Here is a 25,174-nt window from a genome sequence, read left to right on the forward strand (position 1 = left end):
ACTTTTATCATCTGAAAAGTAACCCAGTATTTTCAAGGAATATTTCTTTTCATTGTCTCAGAGTCCACACTATTAAATTTAAAAAATATTTTGTATGATAAAAGATGATCTGAAATATTCTACTCTTGAGTGGTCCAGGGTTTTTTTCTGTGTGTGTCTGTGTGTGTGTGTGTGTTTTCTATAGTGGACTGTACTTTATTTTTTTAAATTTATCTTTTTAACAGGTAAGTGGAGTGTCATGTACTAAGATTGCAAACCCTACCTGTTGTTCAGGAACTTGTGTAGGAAAAAACTGGAATTCAGATTAGGAATGATCTACAAAATCTCATTTTAGCTGCCTTGAATAAGTGAAGAAGCAAGAATTACATAGAAAATCTTATTTCAAAACGTGCATTTCAGGCTGCATTAGAAATTTAGAATTGCCTTCTGAAGTTATTGAAAGGTAGGTAGTATAAGTATAATATATTCCATATGGTTTGCAACTTAAAGCAGGTGTGGTAAAGTAAGGGAGAATTCCTCATAGCCAAATGCCTTTGAAGAATTATATTCTCAGAAGATTTATAGGGAGTCTGACTTTACTGTGGTGATGAGTTTTACAGGGTGAGATTTTGCAGATATAGTAGAGGAGGAAGTGTACAAAAAACTATGTTGACTGGTGGTTGATTGTATTAGTGAGTGAGATTCCATTCTGTCATAGTTGATCAATTGTAGTTATCTGCAAGGATAATATACAGATAGTATTTAAAACTGTTTTTGGAATCATTATATTCATATTTAATCCTTCTTCAGTTAGGGCAAGAAGGAATCTTGAAAAATTAGCATACCTTCTGCCTCCAGGCTGAATTGTACTTCTAAAAATCTGTGTTGACAGTTGTACTAATATTACCTGTGTCTCATAATTACTCATATATTTCTGGTCCATGTTCACAGTTCCATGGATAAGCATATCCTTTTATCTAGAACTGAATATGATTTATTGGGTTATAAGATATGATAAGTTATTACTGGATAGGGATTATTGATTTTTTAAACTCTGTGTATCTTTCCATAAGTTGAATACTGAGTCTAAAATGCTTTGTCAGGTATTACAGTTGGGACTTTAGTGGCAAGTGAAAATGGCCTTTTCATTGTCTCAAAGTAGCCAGTTCTTACATCAAATCATTAACAAGTATTTAAAACTGGTGTCCATGTAGATACAGGTTTCAAGATTTCAGTTTATGTTTAAGCTTAAAAGCTTGCATATTGATTATGTATTTTTTATAAAATGAAATAGGAAACTTTAGAGGGGGAAAGAAACTCTATTTTAAAACATTTTTAAAAGCATATCATTTCTTTTCAAATTATAGAGACAGCTATGACAAAGAAATCCTCTGAAGTTTCAATCTAATCTCATTTTAGAGTAAATCTCAAAGGGGCATGATAAGATTTTGAGTAACTAGCTAAGAGCTCTAAAGCTTTGTAGAATTTGTAATTGAAGACTATATTTTTGCTCTTAGGCCAAGAATTACAGATTTACATTACTTTTTTAAAGTTAAAAGATTTGATATATTCATTTTTGTCATAACTAAGAAATTGAGTAATCTTCGCTATGATTTCAAATACATGCAACAATTTCATTAGCAGTAAAGGTCTCATCATCCTCTTGTTGGAAGGAAGTAGTTTGGGCAGTTGAAGAGTACCTTCCGATCTTTTATTTGTCCTTGCAACATAATAGCACTATGATTTTAAACTACTTCTATTCCTATTTATAAGTGTTCAGGTCAAAGAAGTGATCATAACAATTCCTGAATAATGCAATTTTCTATAACTTTCCTTAGGTCAGTTGTTAATTAGCTGTATGATACTAATATTATGGTTTATTTTTCAATATTGATTTTGACATATCATTTCAGAGTTTGATTATTCAGCTGGCTTATTATATATAGTCTTTGGCAACTCTTTGTTCCCATGTCTTATGTAGCTCCTAAGGTATATTCTGTTTACTGATCACATAATTAAGAAAAGCGTTGTGAACACATTGGAAAACACTTAAGAGCACTAATAGTATTCGTACTATTACTGTCATTATTAATGTGGATGATGGGATTCTGCAAGCAAAGTATAGAGAGCACTATCTGGATCCTTAATTGATTTACTCTTGTGGAATAAGCTATTATATTTTTTGAGTTTTAATCTCATTTTTAGAAAGAGTAGTGAAGCCTCATATTATTCTACATAGTGTATAATTGACTCTATTTTTTTTGGGTCATAAGTTGAATGAATATTTTGGTAATGTTTTTCTTTGTTATTAATTACATTTATTGATGTGTTGAATTGCCACAAATAGTTGCTTACTGATTTCTGGAATACTTTGGATTTAGAAACCCTAGAAAACTTTCAGATGGTTCATTCTCAATTTATATAAGTTAGAGTACACAGCAGGATTAGTTTAGGGATGAATTTCAATTTATTTGTACAATAAATTTTACTTTTATCAGAATAAATTTCATATTTCTAAATTGATATAGCTGAATATGAAGCTTCACAAACATAAAATGGTAGCTGAACCCTTCTTAGAGTAGATTTAAGCTCTTTTGACACAACTTCCTTAGGTCAGTTGTTAATTAGCTATATGATACTAATTATGGTATTATAGACTATCTTTGATAGAACTGACTGCATTTTTTGCTGAAATTCTAGGCTTGTTTAGGAACAGTGCTCACCTATGTTCAGATAGCTCTCTTGCTATCTTAAGCCAGCTCCCAAGCTTTTCATCCAGAGATTATAGACCATGCTTAATTGAAAGCTTTGCAAAAACATTAATTGGATCTGCCTTGAGGCACAAAGGTAGACACTCCAACATTTCTTTCTTTCTTTTGTATTTTAGGTTTAGAGTAAGTTTATTTATTTTAATGTTAGAATTCTACTTTATCACTTCTAGGCAATGTGAGCAAATAATAAAAAGTTCTCTTTACTCTGTTTTTTCTCACAGAATTGGATAATATTGATTTTTTTTTCTAGATGTTACATAAGAGTTCAAAGTTTCCATAGTTTTATGTGGACAGATTTCTAGAGAAGATTTATATAAACCAGCCACTGATTAGTGAGTTGGCCATTTTTCTTAGTGCTTAAGTTATTTGTGCATTGCTACTAATTTTTTTCTAATGTTCAGGATTTTTAAAATGTAATTAAATTTATTGGAGTGACATTAGTTAATAATCACAACTCTTTTTAATAGACGATAAAACAAAGATGCTTGCTTTTTTGTTATTTGGCCTTTTAGCAAATGATAGTACCATAATAGATTTTACTGTAGTTTTAATATTGAATATCTATTCCTTTTTACTTTGATAGAGTGTTGACATTGATAAAGTAGAGCTGCCTTGGATTTCTTTGCAATTTATCAGTGTATTGGGCACAGGTGGTCTTCGTTAGTCACTGCCTTCAATTAAATGACTTTTGTGATTGACCCGAACATTAGCTTTGCACATTAGTTTTCTGCTCAAGATATTGTTTTATCACTTGAAAGGTCATGAATTCTGTTGAAAATGTGTTGTTTCTGCTTAAGAATTTCTTGAGGGCCATATGAAAATCCCCTTTCAATGCTTTCCTTCAAGGTCCCTTCCCAGCACTTGCTTATTCTATGAGGAAGAAGACCCCTCTATAGGAGATTCCCTAGGAATCCGAGAATAATTGTTGTTTTTTGAGGGGAGGAGGGAATTTTTAAAAGCATATTTTGGTGATCTAAATTAGTCACATAAAATGATTTCATTTCACTGTAGTACTTAAAATGTGTTGTGATAACTTGAAAAATATAGGTATTCAGCTACAATCACAAATATTTACATTGGTATACTTTTACATGTTTACAGTTATTAAATTGTAAGCTGCTGAGCTTAATTTTTACAAGTGAATGAGAAGCCATACAATTTTGAAAACAGAACTTATGAACATTGTAAATCACAATTATTATTATTATTATTTAATTAATGGCTTATATTCTGTTAAGCAGACACAGTGTAGTTTTTACAGAAATACTTGTGTATAAGGGTTTAGGAGTGAGAAATTTGCTAAAACGAATTCAAATCTGTCATTCGAATTCTGTTCATTTTTCTGGATAGGTTTTTATCACCATCTAGCATAGTACATATTTTGTTTATTTCTTTTGTTTCTTGGTCTTCCTTTTCCACTAGAACGTAAGCTTCATAAAGGCACCTGAGCTTTACTAGTTACAAAGTTATTTTATCCTTTGTCTCTTTTATTCATTGCTGTAACTCCAGCATGTAGAGTAGTACCTAGTACATAATAGACATGGAAATTTTTGTTGAAAGATGGAATAGACTAGTCAAATGCAGTACCATTTTCCCCTGCCTTTTTCTTTCCATTTCCTAGTGTCACTTTTTTCTTTTGTACCTTTAAGTGCAATGAATATTGATAGCGCTGATTCTTATAAAAGATCATGTTTGATTTGTTTGTATTGCTGGAAATCTTTGCTTTTGAGAATCCCTATGGATTTTAGTAGTTGAATCTATAATTTATTCTCTTTGATTATGTTTTTGCCTTATACTTCTATATAGTTTAAAATCTAAGTAGTATTGTTTCTTCCAATGCTTTTATGTATTTATTTTATTTAATAAATACTCAGTTTCACCCACCTGAGCTTTACTAGTTACAAAGTTATTTATCCTTTGTGTACATAGACTGGAAAATTTTTTTAAAACTGTGATTTAGGTTCTGGCCATGGGCATGGTTCAGTGGTTAGAACATTGGCCCATGCACTGAAGTGCCTGAGGTTCAATTCCTGGTCTCAAGGGCACGTACCTGGATTGCAGCTTTGCCAATTGATGTGTCTCTCTCACATCAGTGTCTCTCTCTCTCTTTTTCCCCCCATCCCCATTTCCCTCTCTAAAAAAACAATAGAAAAAGTAACCTCGTGTGAGGATTAACAAAAAAACAGTGATTTAGGTTCTTTGTGACTTTCTTGCTCCTTGTCCCATTATGCCATTTAATTGATAATTGAATTCTGCATTAGACTTTCTTCTCCTATTTCAGAGCTTTTACAAAAAGAAATCTGTAAACTTTTTAATAACAAATATTGATGACTTTTCACTCATTTCAGTGCTGCAAGGTGATTTTTTTTATTCATTAAAATTTCTTCTCTTTTTTTTTTCTTTATTGATTAAGGTGTTACATATGTGTCCTTATCCCTCCATTGCCCCCTTTCCCCCACTCATGCACTCACCCCTCTGGTATCTGTGTCCATTGGTTAGGCTTATATGCATGCATACAAGTCCTTTGGCTGATCTCTAGTTTCTCTTTTATTATATAGGAAGAACAAGAGTATGATAGGAACATGAGACAGTTCATATTGTAAATCATGCTTTCTTACTATGGCTTGCCCCAAGTTTGTCTCACCACTTTGTTGAAGAGAACAGTAGAGGAATGCAGTGGAATCTCGGATCTCAAACTTAATTGGTCTGGCAGGTTGTTTGAGAAGCGATTTGTTTGAAAACCGAATTATTTTTTCCTATTAAAAATAATGTAAATGGAATTAATTCATTCCAGACCCCCAGATGATTCCCTGTTTTAACCTTAAATACAGTAGATACCCAATGTATTGTTTAATCTGTAAACAAACACTTCTTTTCTTAAATTTGTTGAACCATCCCCTACTAGCCTCAAATGAATCACTTTCAGCACTCCTTCCAGGGATGTGTTTCAGGAGGTCAGTCCACTGCATCTTCTCTTGCTGTCACTGGCTTACTCCTTTTCGTTGATCCAAGTCAGCAACAGTTGTTTTTTTTAAATTCTTTATTGTTTAAAGTATTACATGAGTCTCCTTTTTCCCCCCATTGACCTCTCCCCCACCACCCTCTCCTCCAAGCACAAGCCCTCTCCCTCCCTACTGTCTGTGTCATTGGTTTTGCTCATATTCATGCATACAAGTCCTTCGGTTGCACCCTCCCCCCCCCCCCCCCCCCCGCCCCGCTTTCCCTCATCCCTCATAGGTTGTACAGTCTGTTTGATGCTTCTATGTCTCTGGTTCTATTTTTGTTCATCAGTTTATGTTGTTTATTATATTCCACAAATGAGTGAGATCATGTGATACTTATCTTTCTCCGACTGGCTTATTTTGCTTAGCATAATGCTCTCCAGTTCCATCTATGCTGTTGCAAATGGTAAGAATTCCTTCTTTTTTTTACAGCAACGTAGTATTCCACTGTGTAGATGTACCACAGTTTTCTAATCCACTCATCTGCTGATGGGCATTTAGGCTGTTTCCAAATCTGAGCTATTGTAAATTGTGCTGCTATGAACATAACGCTGCATATATCCTTTCTGATTGGTGTTTCTGTTTTCTTGGGATACATTCCTAGAAGTGGGATTACTGGTTTTTCTACTTCTTCAATTGCCAGTGATCATTTCTTTCACACCATTAGCAATATTAGCACTCTTGATGGCCTCTTTATGTTTTAAAGTTGTGCTAATCATCCATTTCACTAGCAACAAAAGCAAATAAAACAACACACACAAAAAAAACCCCCACAAAAACATTCACAGCATTATTTCCTGAGATGTTAGTGGTAAACTGACTCATACTAGTGCATTCTCTCCTTTGTAGCCTGAGAGAAGCTTTTCAACAACCAAGACATCCCCATCTCTCTCCCCTTGAACAACTTAGTTGAGAACCAAATTGTTTGAGATGGGAGCCACCTGAAAACCCAGGTTTGACTGTACGTTAGTCTAATGGCTAAATTGTTAAGCTCTACAATATAAATAAAAATAGAGAAATATTATAAAAAGAATATGGTTTTAGCATCATTTAAAAAGTAAACACAAATAGTTGGCTAGGCAGTTATTCAGTAGGGAATTATTAGATGTAGCTTATGAAGATACGCCAAATTAGTCATAATATATTTAGTAATCTGAATTCAGAAAAGTTAGAATTTCTGCCTTTTGGTAAATAGCATAATGTTTATGCTATTAAACATTAGGTTTTAATTCCTGCTTCCCTATTTATTTGTGTGTTGGGTACATATTATTTGACCCCTTTGAGACTCAGTTTCCTGCTTGCAAAAGTGGAGAGAATATTGACTTCCTCACAGGATGTATTAAATGAAATGATAAATCCTTATTAGTAGTGTCCAGGCACATGTTAAGGTGATTAATATTATATCATTAATTAGTTTTAACAACTATATAATTTTTATGGATGCATATTTGTTTTATTAATAATTACTTTATTTCAGCTTCTCTCTGGATTGCTAGGTTTTAATTGCATATTACATATATTTGATATATTTGCTTTCATCTCTTCTGAGCTTTATGAGAGATAGTTTATTGTCTATAAATTCTATAACAGTAAACAGTATTACGGCTTTCCATCTCCCATTTTTGGGATTATACAGAGAACTTCTAGGTCAAAAATAAAAAAGGGATAAACCATGATCAAAAGGCTTAAATAGGCCTTATCTTATAAAATGACCCAAATGCTTATTTTTCTTCTCTTTGAAAGTGGTACTAGACCACTGTGCCCAGTTTAAAGAATTCTATAGCCGATAATAAAGTTTTATGTAATATTTATATTATATTAATAGATTATATAGATTTTAGAATTTCTCTTGGGATAGAAGTAAATTCAAAGAACAAGATGTGAATAGTATATTTTAAAATGTTTTAATCAAAACCTTTGTAATAATGATAGTCCATTAAATCATCAATCTTCTTTGACACGTCATGATCACCAGGCAACGATATTCAACTCTTTCACCTTTTCTTATGATATCTGTTTCCAAAGAACATGCTTCCTCTGCTCTTTCTCAATTCATGACTTTTAGATATCTTTGGGTCAGTTCTTGTTATGGTGCATGAGGGTTTAGCGCCTTTAAATCCTCTTCCCATGCCCTCTTCCCCAATTTCTAAAATTAATTATATCACAGATTTTGCTTAGACAGCATCATTTGTATATATAGTTGGGCAAATATTGTTTACTGCTGAGTCAAGTAGTGAACTATAACAACATTTTCTATCTAGGGGACTATTTTTCTTAAAATTGACTTTGCTCAATTTTCTTTTTATTAATCAATAATTCTTCCTATATGCTTCTACAAAAATATGAGCTGAGAGGTATCTCAGTACTGTTTTCTACAAAGACAGATTCATTAGATAATATCAGTTTTATTCTTTTTCTCTAAACCTGGAAATTTCTTACTCTCTCCTGTGTTTGATCTCCAGTCCTCTGGATTCTACATCTTATTATATTTTAGTGTAGTCCCTTGTTTTGGAGGAAGATATGCTCCAGTAGCTTCTTGAGAAAGGTACATTGGAGGTAAATTTTTTTGAAATCTTACTAGTATATAGGTAAGCATATTTTGTGGGTGTGTGTGTGTTTTAATTTAAAACTGTGTATTTGAATGATAGTGTGGCTAGCTATAGAATTCTATGTTGGAAGTCATTTAACTTGCAATTTTCAAGGCATTTTATCTTTTAGATTCCGGTGTTGCTGTTCATGCCAGTCTGATTTCTAATTATCTCTGGAATCAAATTTCCTCAGTATTATGAAATTTCACTTTGATGTAATTTGTTGAAAGTCTTTTAATTTATTAGACTGGGTACTTGGTGAGCCTTCTTTGTGTGTTTCTTTTCATTGATTTTAGAGAGAGAGGAAGAGAGAGGGAGAGAGAAACATTGATGTGAGACAGACACATCGATTGATTGCCTCCTGCATGCACCCCAACTGGGCAGGGATGGAACCTACAACCCAGGTATATGTCCTTGACTGGGAATTGAACCCGAGACCTTTGGTGTGCAGGCTCTAACCACTGAGCAAACCGGCCAGAGCTATAGTCTTATTATTTTACTACCATTGCACTAGGTTTTAGAGCAGCACGAAAGATGAATATGTGTGTTCAACCCAGACGTAATGTTATACAGTCTAATTCCAAAAACTTTTAAGTTTTTGTGCATTTTCTTTTTGCAGGAGAAATTCAAATGAGGATCATAGGAATATAACTAGACTCTGTTTTTTAAGGTTTTCAGGCGAGCCTTGCCTAATCCCTAATCATAAGATATGTATTCTTAAGATTTTATATTAGCTTACTTTTTGTTAATATTAGTTAGATCAGTGGTCGGCAAACTATTAGTCAACAGAGCCAAATATCAACAGTACAACGATTGAAATTTCTTTTGAGAGCCGAAAACCGACTTCTGCGTGTGGGCCACAAAGTTTCAATCGCACTGTACGTGCGCGCCTGCACGTGGTATTTTGTGGAAGAGCCACACTCAAGGGGCCAAAGAGCCGCATGTGGCTCACGAGTCGCGGTTTGCCGACCACTGAGTTAGATGATTGCACAAGAAAAGCTTAGAGGACAGAGTACATTTGAATAATGATCAGAAAAACTGAGTCAGTATTGGCTGCTGTTAACAACAAAAGGACTCTTAGCTTTTTAACATTTTGTACTTTAACAATTATGCTCTTTGACTTTGAGAGATTTATAGCTCAGGTACCTATTTTTTAAAATATGTTTTTATTGATTTTTAGAGAGAGAGGAAGAAAGAGGGAGAGAGAGAGAGAAACATCGATGAGAACGAAACATCTATTGGCTGCCTCTTGCATGCCTCTACTGTGGATCAAGCCCGCAACCCAGGCATGTGCCGTGACCAGAAATCGAACTGGTCTTGGTGCGTTGGTCAATGCTCAATCAACCATTGAGCCACAGCAGCTGGGCTGGTACCTATGTTTTTTGTTTTTTTTTAGAGGCAAAATAAATCTGTTTTTTAAATTCAAATATTTAGAGCAGCACTATTCAATTTACTGGCCATATATGGCTGTTTAAAATAAAATTAAAATTTAATTCCTCAGTTGTATTAGACAAATTTAAAGTCCTTGGTAGCTACATGTGTCAGTTGTTTAGAGCTTTCCCAGGTTAGTACAGTTTATATTACATTGACAATTCCGCATATATTGTATAGTGCCTGAGAGACACAGAGCTTACCAAAAATTGAATTTGTTCAGCAATCATAATTGTTATGTTCCTACTCAGTCTTTAAAGCTTCAAGTTGTGGCGAGAACTTCTCTTATATGGATTAAAATTGTGATAATTGTGTCTTTGTTTGACTTTTCTGGTCTACTTTTAATTTTTTTTTTCTCCCCAGACAGTGCAATGCTTGCTAGACAGTGGTGCTGATATTAACAGGCCAAATGTATCAGGAGCCACTCCATTGTACTTTGCTTGCAGGTATGAGATTTTATATTTCCAGATACTGTCATTAAAGAATGTTGTGTATCTACTATATTTCCAAACACAAACATTTCTGTATATTTTCTAAGGCTCTCTTGTTTTTTCATTAATACTGTGCTGGCTTTAAAGATGAAGTATACTAGGTTTACTGGTTAATAATGGTGGCTTTTGTAATCAGAGAAAACATGATAATTTCAAGAGAACCATCGAAAGTGCTTTATTCAAAGTAATGTCCATCGCTAGCTACACATTTCCCCCATCTTTCAGGTAATTTGTGGATACCGTCCCAATAGAACTTTTTTTGTTTTGAGGCAAACCATTCAGAGACCCAATTTCCCACTTTGTATGTTTTGAAGTGCTGCTCAGAAAGTGTGTGTGCCATCGATCTGAACAAGTGGTAATCTAAAGGAGCAAGGTCTGGTGAATACAGCGGGTGGGTTACTACTTCCCAGGCAAGATCTTTTAACGTGTCTTTAACTGGTTTTGAAGTGTGTGATGGTGCATCATCATGAAGCAAAATTACTTTGCTGTGTCTTCTGGCACATTCTGGTCATTTCATGATCAAAGCGTGGTTCAAATTGATTATTTGTTGTTAGTAGCGATCAGTATTAATGGTTTCACCTGGTTTTAGAAGCTCATAATACACCACACCTTCCTGATCCTACCAAACACAGAGCATTGTCTTCTTTCCAAAGCGATTTGGCCTTGCAGTCGATGTTGATGGTTGACCTGGATCAAACCATGATATTTTGCATTTGGGATTCTCAGAATAAATCCACTTTCATCGCCAGTTACAATTCGATGCAAAAAAGACTTTCTTTCATGCCGTTGAAGCAACCTTTTACTGGTGACCTTTCGGTTTTCCATTTGTCTTTCGTTTAGTTGATGTGGCACCCATTTTCCTTCCTTTAAAATCTTTCCCATTGCTTGTAAAGGATCGGAAATTGTTTGCTGAGCAATGTTTAATCTTTCTGCAAGTTGTTTTTGAGTTTGACACGCATTTTCATCCAATAATGCTTGGTGTTCAAACTTTTTCAGTTGACCTGGATATTCTTTGTATTTCACATCGAAATCATCACTTTTATAGCGTTTAAACCAACATTCACAAGTATCTTGAGATGGAGCATGTTCATCATAAGCTTCCCGAAGTATACAATAACTTTTTCTTCAAAATAAAGTAATGAATTAAAACTTCCTGCAAATGCTCTTTTTTTTGGCACGAAATTCGACATTTTTAAGCGTAAAAATATCTATGATGTTAACACCTTCAGCAAATTTGACATATGAAGTTTTGAAGCTTGCTGTCAATACAACAAAATAGCATACATATCAAATCGCTTATATATCAATATATGTGTAACTCCTTCTATTGAAAAAAATCCACATTAACTGGTACACCTCGTATAGCATTATGGTTGTTACTTAACCACATGAGGAAAAGTATTTTCTATTATATTGCCAGTGTTTTTATATGGTGTAAGTGGAGCTTTTGATATCTTTGATTATTCAATTTTATATTACTTATTAACTAATAAGAAAAGACATATTCCACTAATTTTCCTAGTTGTCTTTATTAAGGTCAATTCCAATGGGATAAGCTATTAAAGTATGTCTTGGTCCAGAGCCCTGTATTTGCTTTCTCTGGATTTGTAAATTAAAAAAAAAATTTTTGAATCATTATTGTTATATATTAAATTCTGCACTAAGTTATTTTTGTACTATGTCTTGGTTCATTTTCTTAAAGCACTTACTTTGTTCATTGATTCATTTATATAATTAGCAAACATTTAGTTAGCACTCGCTGTTTGCCATCCATTATTATAGCACTAGTGATACAGTAATAAATATACCTCAGTCCTTATGGAGGTAGCAATATAATAATTATTCACATACACCTCTTTTCCCCGCGTGCGCGTGCACACACACACACACACACACACACACACACACACACACACAATGTTATATAAATGTAGTTAGCAGTTAGGAACAGTTCACAATACACTAGTGATTCTTTCCTTTGGTTTAGATTATATTAATTATAATATTTATTTAGGCTCTTAAATTCAAATATAGAGCTCTCCAAAAATCTCTTATTTTCTTTATCCTTTTTTCTGTTTTATAACATTTTATTGGAGATTTGTTTTAGACTGAAAGACCTGCTTTTCTTCTTGTTTAGCTTCTCTTTAGGATTTCTGATGTTACTTTGATCAGACTGATTCAAATCACCATTGAACAACTTTGAATTACAATACAAGGACTTTGAATCTCTAGACTTTAGATCTTATCTGAATTTAGTTATTTTCTAAAATTATACTTAAGAAAACCAGTTCCTTCCGTAGTATCTTGAGTTTATGAATAATATCATTGTTTGATTCCCTGAAATCATATTCTATCTTGAGGGGTTGTTTCTAGATCAGACCTTTCTTTGAAGTTTCAGATTTGAAATGTCCACCTGTCTGATTTACACCATCACTTGAAAGTTTCATAGAATCTCAGATGTCACCATGTCCAAAATACAGGTTCCTGATTTCCCTTTTCAAACCTCCTCCAGTTTTTCTAATCTCAGTCATCGGAACCCATATCCTTTCCGTTTAAACCAGAAAGTAGGTAATTGTTTTTTATGTCTTTCTTTCTCTGACCCTCCACTTGGAATTTATTAGTCAGTTCTATAAACTCCACCTTCAGAATATATTCTGATCTCTTTATTCTCTCCAACTCACTAAAACTACTTTGGTTAGAGATATTACCTCTTATCTAGAGTACTGCAGTAGTCTCATAAGTGGTTTTCCTGATTCCTTTTTTCTTTTCCATCTGTTCTTTCCTCAGTTGCCAAAGTGATCTTTAAAAAATGAATCAGTCTGGTCAGTTTGTGTTTAAACCCTATATTTAAAACTTTTCAGTGCCTCTTTGTTATATTTCAAATAAAATCAAGTCTGCATGCACCCGTGAGACCTGCGTGGTCTGACCCCTGCTTGGCTCACTGTGCTTCAGTTGCATTGGTTCTCTGAGTTCCCCAAACACAGCTGACTCTTTCCAGCAGGCTGTTCTATATGCTGCTGTTTGTTTTGCCTGAAAAGGTCTTCCCTAGGCTTCTTAGATGGCTGACTCCTTCTTCATGTCACTGCTTAACTGTTACTTTGTAGAAAGGCAATTCCTCACCAATCCAAGGAAACCTCTCTCCAAATTTTCTAACATATATATGGTGTATTTGCTTGTTTACAGTGTGTCTCCCCTACTAGACCGAAAGCTCAGTGAAAGCAAGAATTTTGCTTATTTTATTCACCACTTTGAAGTCAATGTGTAGTACGGTGCTTTCTGTTGAAATGCTTAGTAAATGTTTGGAATGAATCACTATAATTACATGTTTGAAAAGTATCTTATATAGAACAATGCCATGTATAATAGTAAAAGATGAGTATACTTGAGGCCCAGTGCACGTGCCGTCCCTCAGCCTAGCCTGCGGGGATTGGGCTGAAACCTACTCTCCAACATCCCACGAGGGGGTTTCGGATTGCGAGAGGGCGGTTCTCGAGTGATGCACCCCGTAGCACCCCAGAATCAGGCTTCCTCCTTTTTGGTTCCAGGGTGTGTCACTCGAGAACCAAGTCACTGCAGCTCAGCAGCTCCTACATTGAGTGTCTGCCCCCTGGTGGTCATTGTGCGTCATAGCTACTGGATGGTCGCTTAGCCTTTTATATATATAGATAGATTAGTATTGTACAGAACTGGGATATTCATATAGTTAGTCTAAGCATAGGGATATGGTTAAAGAATTTTATAGAAGTACTTTCTGCTAGTATTATATTCTCATCAAGTTTTATTTATTTACTAGAGGCCCAGTGCATGATTTAATCATGCACCTGGTGCACCAGCTGGCTGGCTGTCCGCTGGTGCCCCAGGCCTTCCGAAAGCCTCCGGCGCGGCGGAGGCTTTCGAAAGGCCTTGCGCCGGCGCAGACAGACAGACAGCTCCCCCGCTTTGGCTTTTGATCGCGGGGGAGCCGGCTGGCTGTCTGTCCGCCGGTGCACCAGGCCTTCCGAAAGCCTCCGGCTCAGCGTCCTGCTGGCCCAATCAGCTACCCCGGCCACCCTGAGTCCTGCCCCCTGCGCCTCCTGCTGGCCCAATCGTGGGCGTAGCGGAGTGATGGTAATTTACATATTACCATTTTATTATGTAGGATTTTTATTCATTGATTTGAGAGAGAGAGAGAGATTTGTTGTTCCACTTATTTATGTATAGGTTGCTGACCGGAGAATGAACCTGCAACCTTGGTGTATCAGGATGATGTTCTATCCAACTGAGCTACCCTGTCAGGCCCCATCATTAAGTTGGTTTTTTTTAAATTCTTACCAAGGATGTGTTTTTATTGATATTTTAGAGAGAGAGGAAGGTGGGGGGAGGAGAGAGAGAGAGAAACATCAATGTGAGAGAGAAATATCAATTGGTTGCCTCCCATATGTGCCCCAACCAGAGATTGTGCCCTAGGTATGTGCCCTTACCAGGAATCGAACCCACGACCTTTTGGTGGATGGGATGATGCTCCAACCAACTGAGCCACCAGGCGAGGGCATCACTAAGTTTTTTGTTGTTGTTGTTAATCCTCACCCGAGGATATTTTTTCCATTGATTTTTAGAGAGGGGGGAGAGACAGAAAAACATTGATGTGAGAGAAACACATGGATTGGTTGTCTCCTGCATGTGCCCTGGCGCAGGGGATCAAGCCTGCAACCAAGCCTTGACCTGAATAGAACTTGAGACCCTTCAGTCTGCAGGCCAATGTTCTAACCACTGAGTAAACCGGCTAGGGTGGCATCACTAAGTTTTTACCTAGCAAACATTGGATCTCTTTGAACAAAGATTGTTAAGCAAATATGATTAGAGTTGAGAAGGAAGTGACTGGAAGAAAGAAACCAAAGCACAGTCTTCAGTAGCAGTTATTTATCCCAAAATATTATGATTTATTGTAGGTAAGGTGTCTCAAGTTCAATACTCATATTTAATAGGTCATTTTCTTACCTACATAGTGAAAGTATGACTTAACATTGAGGAATGTTTTCCTGATTGTTGAGGATGTAGTTCAGATCTTCCTCTCAATTCTTAAAAATTCTTAATCCTCGATTCATATTAACTGTCCATAATTCGTAGAAAAAGACCAAATTAAAACAATTATATTTTTAACTTGGTTCTCTTTCTGTACAGTCATGGTCAGAGAGACACAGCACAGATTCTTCTATTACGAGGAGCCAAATATCTGCCAGATAAAAATGGAGTAACCCCTCTGGATTTATGTGTACAAGTATGTTGTTAATATCTATTCTTAGCCCCTTACTTTATAATAGAAAGAGACTGATAAAATAATGTTTTTTTCTCAAATGAGAGGGTGGGTACAAAGATTTTTATTCTGTAAAGAATATGTTCTTTAAAAGGAACAGTGATATAAGAAAATATATATTGGTCTTTATCTCAATTTATGACACACGAGCTTCTAAGACCCTTGGGTTCTCCAGAATGTAAGAATGTCTTTTTGTATATTAATGAGAGGACTGGTGGCTGAAAGCCCCTAGATAGCTTCAGGATGTGGGCTGGTTGCCAGAGGAGCCAACCACGGGATTAGAGGGCAGCTTCTTCTTCTGTTCCTGGGGAGGGGAGAGGAGCTGGAGCTTGAAATCAGTCACTGATGATCAGTAATTTAATCAATTATGCCTATATAATGGAACTTTCCTAAACACCATAAATAGTGGGGTTCTCAGAGAGTTTCTGGGTTGGTGACTGTGTTAAAGTGCTGGGAGGATGACATGCCCAGAGAGGGCATGGAAGCTCTGTGCTCCTTCCCACATACCTTGCCCTATGAATCTCCTCTATTTGGCTACTCCTGAGTTGTATCCTATATAATGGACAGGTAATAGTAAAGTGTTTCCCTGGATTCTGTGAGCTCTTCTAGCAAATTATCAAACTCAAAGAGGAATTGAGGAACTTCTGACTTACAGCTGTTTAGTCAGGGTGTGGGTGGTCTGGACTTGTGATGGACTGCCTTCTAAAGTGTGAACCAAGCTCTTTATCTGTGCTGTCTATACGTTTTCCTTTAGGAACTTTGTTTTTAAACCCAGATAATTTCAAATATATTTTTTAGGGTGGATATGGAGAGACCTGTGAAGTATTAATTCAATATCACCCTAGGCTTTTCCAGACAATTATTCAAATGACACAGAATGAAGATCTCCGAGAAAACATGGTAATGCAATTGTGCTAGTAGCCTGTAAATGAACAAGCTTTATGCATGTTTAACATATATGGCAATTTACAAATGTGTTTCTTAATCATATTATTATAAATATTTATAATAATGTTAATATTATTTATAAACAATGTACATTACAAACATGAATAATGTAAATATGTATATTATAATAACTTATAATATGAATATTTTAATATTTGTAATAATAAATTTGTTATCTGTATTATAGGATAAATATGAATTATATAATAATTAATAAACTTTGTGCTAATATTTGGCCCTATGAATCTTCTTTCCTCTGGGTCTTTGGTTTCTTCTAAAGATAATTAGAATATTCCCCATAGCTAGAGAGAAAGAATCTAAGGAATATCATGTTATGATTGGTAATCACTAGTTTATTGAGATCTGTATTTAGAATAGCTCTACTCTGAAAAATTGCAGCATTTATATTTCTCTTAAATTTTAGAATTAAATTTCTATAAATAAACTTGGTGATTTCTGTTCTATTTCTATTTTTTTATTGCTTTCTAGGTGATTGTGAGCAAAGATTTTAGGTCATCTTATCTCTATATTAGCTTTGAATTTATGCAAGACAAAATAACTGTAAAGGACTTGATTTCAGCTAATTGGCTTGGGGATACTTATTAAACTAATAGGTACTTAATTTCTTGATAAAGTTTATATAATCACATTTTTTTATTTGTAAAAAATTTAGTTACGGCAAGTTCTAGAACATTTGTCTCAGCAAAGTGAAAGCCAGTACCTAAAGATTTTAACCAGCCTTGCTGAGGTTGCCACAACAAATGGTCATAAACTGCTTAGGTAAGTGTTTCAAAATATAAACAGATCAATAGTTAACAATATCTGTCAGCTTTATCTCCTTTTCGGCATTTCTGGGAATAGTTTATTTTGGTGGATGCCTTTTATCAGTGGTAAGATGTTCTAAAAATTTGCTGACACATCCTTGTGTGTTTTGTTTTAAAGGACCAGGGCAATCAACTTTTACTAAGGAGACTTTAGTTTCCATAAAGAGGTAACACTAGGGACTTAAGTGGATTTGGACATATGTGTCTAGAATTTTACAACATGATTGCTTAGAACAATCATGTAAGTAAAATGTGCAGTAAGAAGAATCAAGAAAGTAATTGAGGAATCTTGATAACTAATATATAAAATTGGCTATACACTAGTGTTCAACCTCTCAGTGTACCCTAATGATTCCTTATAAAATTTTCTCCTTGAACTCTCCCCCTTTCCAATTCTTTATTCCTTCCAAAGATTATGTGGTTCTCAGTCCATGGAGTTAATGCCTTTATAATATTTCCATTTATATATATTACATTTTCCTGCAACTACACTTCTTTGTATGTGGTTAGCTACTCCAATTAGGAATAAACAGCCATTTAGAAATGGTTAATGTGCTATTTTGTAGCTTATAAATTTAGACCACTTCTAATTTGGATGATTTCCACTTTGTAATAGTCTTTTCACTTCTATTCTTAATACATTAATAGTCTTAATAGGTCATGGTCTTCCCTTACCTTGGTTAGTTGCAACCGGACTTCTTCCTCCCAGTTACATTTTGCTTCTATAAATCAGCTACATTGTCAAATCTATTATGTTAGCCCTTTTCTTATGTCTTTCTTCACACTTTCCATATACTGCAGACCAGAATCACATTCTCTACTATTTACTCAAAAGGATCTTTGCTAGGTCACCTTCTTGTGTTCTTTCAGCCATTAAGTGTTTCTTCAGTAGTTTCACTCTGTATACCAGTTGGTAATTTTTAAAATCTATTTTTACCTCTGAGACTACTTTAGACTCTGTAAGAGTCATTGAATTCCAGCTTGACATAATGCTCTCTTTTTATTTAGTCATTTCCATTAATCTACTTATTGGATAAGGACTTTCTAAGATTCAGACATACTAAGTAAAAACATTTACACCAGACTCAGGTATAAATCCAGACATCACCATTTACTGTGATCTCAGCAAGTAACTTTTCATAGTTTCCCCATCATCCACCCATCTGTCTAATACTTAATTTTTTTCAAAATATGTTTTTATTGATTTTAGAGAGAGAGAGGAAGGGAGAGGGAGAGAGAGAAACATCAATGAAAGAAACATCAATCAGCTGCCTCCTGCACACCCCCCTACTGGGGATGAAGCCCAAAACCTAGGCATGTGCTCTGACCAGGAATTGAACCAGCAACCTCTGGTGCATAGGACGATGCCCAACCAACTGAGCCACGTTGGCCAGGGCCATCTAATACTTATTTTTGAGTGCCTACTATCTATCCACCAGACCATCTGCTAGGTGCTTGTGAAAAATACAGACAAGATCTCTCCCTATGTTTAATTTACAGTCCAATCAGGATTTTATTTCCTTTTTGAAAAATTATAGTAAATGTCTTAATGAATTGTTGTAAGAATCCTATATAATAAAGAGGTAATATGCAAATTGACCATCACTCCAACACACAAGATGGCCACCCCCACGTGGTCAAAGATGGCCGCGCCCATGTGGACACAAGATGGCCACCACAAGATGGCAATCAGGGGAGGGCAGTTGTGGGTGATCAGGCCAGCAGGGGAGGGCAGTTGGGAGTGACTAGGCCAGCAGGGGAGAGCAGTTAGGGGCGGCCAGGTCGGCAGGGGAAGATAGTTGGGGGTGACCAGGCCTGCAGGGAATGGCAGTTGGGGGGAACTAGGCCTGCAGGGGAGGGCAGTTGGGGGCGACCAGGCCTGCAGGGGAGGACAATTAGGGGCGACCAGGTTGACAAGGGAGGGAAGTTAGGGGTGACCGGGCCAGCAGGGGAGGGCAGTTTGGGGCGACCAGACCTGCAGGGGAGGACAGTTAGAGCGACCAGGCCGGCAGAGGAGGGCAGTTAGGTGTGACCAGGCCAGCAGGGGAGGGCAGTTAGGGGCAATCGGGCCAGCAGGGGAGCATTTGGGTGTCGATCAGGCTGGCAGGGGAGTGGTTAGGGGGTGATCAGGCTGACAGGTAGAAGCGGTTAGGGGCAATCAGGCAGGCAGGCAGGCGAGCGGTTGGGAGCCAGCAGTCCTGGATTGTGAGAGGAATGTCTGACTCCCTGTGGGATCGGGCCAGAAGGGGCAGTCGGATATCCCTCAAAGGGTCCCAGATTGGATAGCGTGCAGGCTGGGCTGAGGGACCCCCCCCCCCCTTGTGCACGAATTTCGTGCACCGGGCCTCTAGTGAAATAATAAGGTGCTTTGAAGTGCCAGGCACATGTAGAGGAGATGACAGTGATAATAGTTGTGATGATATAAATGGAAAATGCTAGAGGTAATGATGATTATTTTAAATACCCTCATAATACCTTTAACCTGTTTTCCTACATTAGAAAATTTACTTGTTTTTTCTACCTAAATCTTTGTCCCATTTTCAGCTCTTCTTCAGTAATCAGAAAGCATTTATGTTTTTATGTATGTATGTTTTTATTTTAAGTTAATCTTTTATACTTATTAAGTAGGTACTAAGCTAAGGAACATTCACATGCATTGTTTTATTTAAACCTCATAATAACCTTGTAATTTAGATATTATTACTAGTATCTCTGTGTTACCTATAAGAAAATGGTGAAGTTCAATTATATGCCAGGCTAATACATAGAAGATCCAGGATCATACCCTTGCTTATAAAAAGCAGCTCCTAGATTTCAATCTAGCTCTTAAAATCAACAAGGAGGTTAATGGAACAGTGGAAGCAGGGTAGGAAAAAGGGATCTACTGGTATTGCCAGTACAAGTTTTAAAGCTACTTTGCTAAACTGTACTGTCTGTACTTACAATGCTACTTTTCAAATGCTTTATAGAATATGTTATGGACTTTTGTTGGGATTAGTAGTGAGTATTGATTGTTAGTATTATTAGAATTGCTACTGTTTTGAGAACACTAGTCTTCCTTCTGTGTTTCTCCTTTACTCTCCTATCACTACCACACTCATAACACTTATTACCTACACCAAGCAGTTCTGCAACACCAGCTGGGTGTCCTACAATGTATTTATTATTATTTGTAAATATGTGTTTATTGATTTTTAGAGAGCGAAGAAGGGAGAGGGATGGAGAGATAGAAACATCGATGAGAAACATCATCTATTGGCTGCCTCCTGTATGCCTTCTACTGCATGTGCCCTGACTGGGAATCAAACTGGTGACCTCTAGGTTCCTGGGTCAATGCCCAACCACTAAGCCACACTAACTGGGCCGGGTGTCCTACAATTTAAATCAATTTTGACACTATCTACCTGGAGATAGCATCAGTTCCCACAGGTTAAGGGCTCAGTCCCACAAGGCTCCCCTCCCCCACTTCAGATGTTACTCCCAAATAGTAGGTCCCCAGCTTACCCATAACTTCTGTTTGACTTGACTGCAAAGCAGAGGTTCTGATGACCTTTTCCCCCTTGGATTGGATTATTTCCTAGAACAGCTCACACATTTAAGAAAACACATTTGCCAGTTTATTAAAGGATATGAGAAAGGATATAGATGAATAGCTAGTTAAAGAGATACTTCGGGCAAGGTCTGGGAGAGTCCTGAGCACAGGAGCTTCTGTCCCCATGGAGTTGGTTACATCATCCTTCTGGTACATGGATATGATCACCAACCTGGATGCTTCCCAAACGCGTATGTTTTGGCTTTTTATGGAGGCTTTGTCACATAAGCATGTGAAACATTAACACCACTTCCAGCCCCTCTCCTCTCTCTGGAGAATGGGTCTGGGGTAAGGGGGCGCTGAAAATTCCAAGCTTCTAATCATGGCTTGGTCTTTCTCGTGACCAGCTTCCATTCTATCCTGGAGCCCACCAAGAGTCACATCAGTAGAACAACAGACAGTGCTCTCAGCCAGGAAATTCCAAGAGATATAGGGTTTCTGTGTTAGGAATTGACATCAAAGATCAACTGTTAGAACAAAAGATGCTCCTAGTGCTCTAACCACTTAGGAAATGATAAGGGTTTTAGGAGCTCCCCAGGAACTGGGGGAGTGACCAGTAGATACATTTACTATTATCTCACAGCTACCAAGGTAGATTCTTAAGAGAATCTTAAATACAAATTATTTCCCCCTTCCAATTTATATAATAATAAATAATATTTAAAATTAAAATTAAATTACAATTGACATTTAATATTATGTTTAATGGTATTTTTGCAGTTTGCCTTTCATTTATTAATTTGTGAATCATTTTGTGTTTTTTAAACCCAAGGTAATGTAATTTTGGCCATTTACTTTAATAGAAATTTCAAGAAAATAAATATATATTAATTAGTGATAATTGAGCTGTTACTTAGCGCACTTTTGAAAAATGAATAGCCTTTTGTCTAACTGATTCTAGGAGTATTTGATAAAGATAATAAATACTTACTGAGGGCCTTTTCACATATATTTTGTTTCATTAAATGCGTTATCTTCCTTTATATTTGTGATTGAGGTAAAGATAGTTAACAATGTGTAAATGAACAGAGAAATCACAACCTTTGCTAAGTAGGACACTGAATGGAGGTGTACTCTCATAAAAACCAAAGGTGGTAGATGGGGCTTTAAATTAGGAAATTAATTTTGAAACTTTTATATTGAGACCTGGTGGCTTGAAAAGAAGTTATTTTATAATCAACTGAGAAGGGTATGGTGAAGTTTGGGTTTTATAATCTTTTTGTATCATACAAAAGAGATATTTCACTGGCTGGAAAATGAAAAATAACATTTTTTTAGACCAAGCAATTAGCTTGGAAGAAGTTTAAACTAGGTAAAGTAATATAAAATTATTAGGCTATATTAATAGTTGATGATTTTAAGATTCCATTGTAAGAAAATACTTCTTATCTTAAGATAACTCTAGATCAGGTACTTAAAACAAATATTTATATATTTTATGCTTTGATCATTGGTTATATTCTGATGAATTGGTTATATTAAAAATTAATAATTTGTTCATATGCAATCAAAGTAATATATATTTGGTAACTTCCTATTAAAACATTCTGTTCTCTGTTAAGATAGGAAAGGAATTTTACTTGTTAGATTATGAAACAGATGGCCAATTCATGAAAATGTTTTAAAATAGGTATTTTAAAATGTAATTTATTTTATTCTATCTAATCTTTTCATATTTTAATTTTTATTTTTAGCCTGTCTAGTAATTATGATGCTCAAATGAAGAGCCTTTTAAGGATTGTGAGGATATTTTGTCATGTCTTTCGAATTGGTCCTTCCTCTCCCAGTAATGGAATCGATATGGGCTACAACGGGAATAAAACACCAAGAAGCCAGGTGTTCAAGGTCAGAAAAGTATATGACGTTGTTATGAAGATAGACGTAAAAGAGATGAATTTGACAAAGCATGCATTCATTAATCAGAAACCTCATACACAGGACGTAAGTTTGGTTCATACCTGTATCACTTTTTAAGTTAGGACACACCTTCCTCCTTTCATCTCTGTTTAATCAACAGCAAGTCTCAATTGGTGAGCTTTTATATTTTTCTTACAAGTAAACTTTTAATTCCTTTAGTGTTTTATTCTAAGGGTAAAGATACTTAATGTTAAACATGACCAAATCTAATTTTAATCAGACTATAGGGTTTTAAGGTGGCATATGCAGCCATTATGTTTTTAAAAAATGTTACTTATTCAGAAGGAAAGAAACTGTGAGTTTTTATTTAGATTTTATTATTATGTGTGTATATGTTTTCAGAGTAATTTTACTTTCAGTTACTGGGTACCAACAGTTAATTCCTGGGATAATTCAAGGAAGAATCATTGAGATGTATTTTGTTAAACATTTTGTGTTGCTTCAGTTGCTCCTGTTATATAAGCACATTTATGGATGGAATCCTTGGAAGAATGATTCCATATAAAACCCAAGGCAGTGTTGCTACTCGTGTTAAATGATAATTTTATGAAGTAAACAAAAGGAACATGGCTGCAATTGCTATTATTAATGCTTTTTTATGGCATTATATTTTCAGGTAACTCAGATTTTGGACAAATGTGTAATTTAATAACTTTCCATATTATTTTTTAAAGGTATTTTATCTTGTGAAATTTTTATAGTATAAAATTTGCTTTTGGGTTCATAAAGACATATTTTCTTAAACAGTCTGTTGAGTGTAAATATAGGTTCTCTATCCAAAAACTGATAGAACCGCTTTTATGTGCCACTTTCTCCAAAACGAGTTATGATTGACAGCTTTACTGTCTGTAAAAATATGAAGTTATATTGAGTTTTGCTAAATGATCCTTACATGGAAAATTTTGGCAGACACAAATAAATGGTTTGTAAGCATTTTGACACTAGTAGATTCCTTAATACTTAGAATAGGTCTGATAGCCTTTAGGAAGGTATGTATAAGTATCTCTGCATCTGTTTGTCTGCTTCAGGAGCTAGAGAGATCTCTCTCTCTCTTTCTCTCTTCCTTGCCTTTCTCTTTTTTTAAATTAGTATTGGAAAGAGATCTCACTTTTTTCCTCTTCTTTTTTCTTTCCCTATTGTGCCACCTCCTGGAAGAAGGAAGTTATGCATCTTATTGTAATTCAGATTTTGGCTTTTCACATACCACCACTTCCTCGAACATTAGGAGTGATAATTTATTGTCTGTGTAAAATTCTAATCTATATTATTGATTCCTTGTTTTTCCAGTGCTGCTTTAAGTGAGTTTTACTGCTGAAACATTCACTTTACATGAAGTTATTCTTAACGTGCTCATGCTGTTAGTTACTGAATCTACCACTGATTTTATTTTCTACTCATTCTTGCTACTCATTTATAATTATGAATAGAAAAATCAAATCATGTATAGATATGGTCACCATTATATTCACTATTGTCTGATTTTTTTTTAGTTAAAATTTGAATTTGCCATCTATTTGCTGATATCAGAAAATAAGTATGTGCTGAGTAGCCTCTCTGTAGGCATTAAATGCTTGTTAGTTTTTTACCTACCTAGTCAGTACATATGTAACTGAGTAGAAAACGATATCACTGTTTTTCTTTAGTTTTTTTTTTTTTCATGGAATCCAGACTCTGTATTTTTATTGTATATATCAATTATATATATATATACACACACACACACACACACACACACACACACACACACACACACACATATATGTATGTCTTTTACTTTATTTGTTAGTATTTTTATTTCTTTTTAAGTCATTATTTTCTGCATTATTGACAACTACTTTTGCCTCTGATCACTTATCTTCTCTTAAATTTTGATCTGCCACTTTGTTAAAACATTTTTATTGTAAAACTTAGCTCTCCACTTTAAGAATAAAAATAGAAGTTACATTGTCATTTATGTATATAAGGTCTTCTCTTCAAGATGGGATGATTCAAGTTGTAAAAATTTTTATACATTTGCTGAGTTGCTGTAATGTTAAATTGGAAATATCATTTTAATTTTTACTACATTTTTCTAAAGTAGCAATTGATCCCCACTTTCTATTTCATTAATTAGGTAGTATGTCCCTCTATTAAAATTAACTAACAGGTTTTCCTTTAAAATGAATAAGGTTATAGGCCATGTGTTTTTAGTAGGTGAAATTATTTAACATCCTGTTATTAGTTTTCTCATTTATCTTAGAAGTCCTTTAAATTTGTCTGAACACTTAGCTAGTTTTTTAGTGTTAAGAGATTTTTATCTAGTGCCATGGAACTCTCGGGGCATCTGTAGGAGGAGGGA

General features: G+C 35.4%; 1 protein-coding gene across 6 annotated transcripts in view; it reads left to right on the top strand.

Moving 5' to 3' along the window:
• HACE1 (HECT domain and ankyrin repeat containing E3 ubiquitin protein ligase 1) overlaps positions 1-25,174 on the top strand; it is a 91,750-nt gene that overhangs the window by 20,938 nt on the left and 45,638 nt on the right. For 3 of the 6 annotated variants that reach the window (XM_079780841.1, XM_079780842.1, XM_079780845.1), the window contains 5 exons: positions 10,135-10,217; positions 15,423-15,519; positions 16,354-16,455; positions 17,177-17,283; positions 22,614-22,860. In XM_079780841.1, coding sequence (XP_079636967.1) covers positions 10,135-10,217; positions 15,423-15,519; positions 16,354-16,455; positions 17,177-17,283; positions 22,614-22,860 — 636 coding nt within the window. The remainder of the gene's footprint in view (positions 1-10,134; positions 10,218-15,422; positions 15,520-16,353; positions 16,456-17,176; positions 17,284-22,613; positions 22,861-25,174) is intronic. The other 3 variants (XM_079780843.1, XM_079780844.1, XM_079780846.1) reach the window with 1 other exon arrangement.

Source organism: Cnephaeus nilssonii, assembly GCF_951640355.1.
Source record: "Cnephaeus nilssonii genome assembly, chromosome: 9".
Classification (NCBI taxonomy): domain Eukaryota; kingdom Metazoa; phylum Chordata; class Mammalia; order Chiroptera; family Vespertilionidae; genus Cnephaeus; species Cnephaeus nilssonii.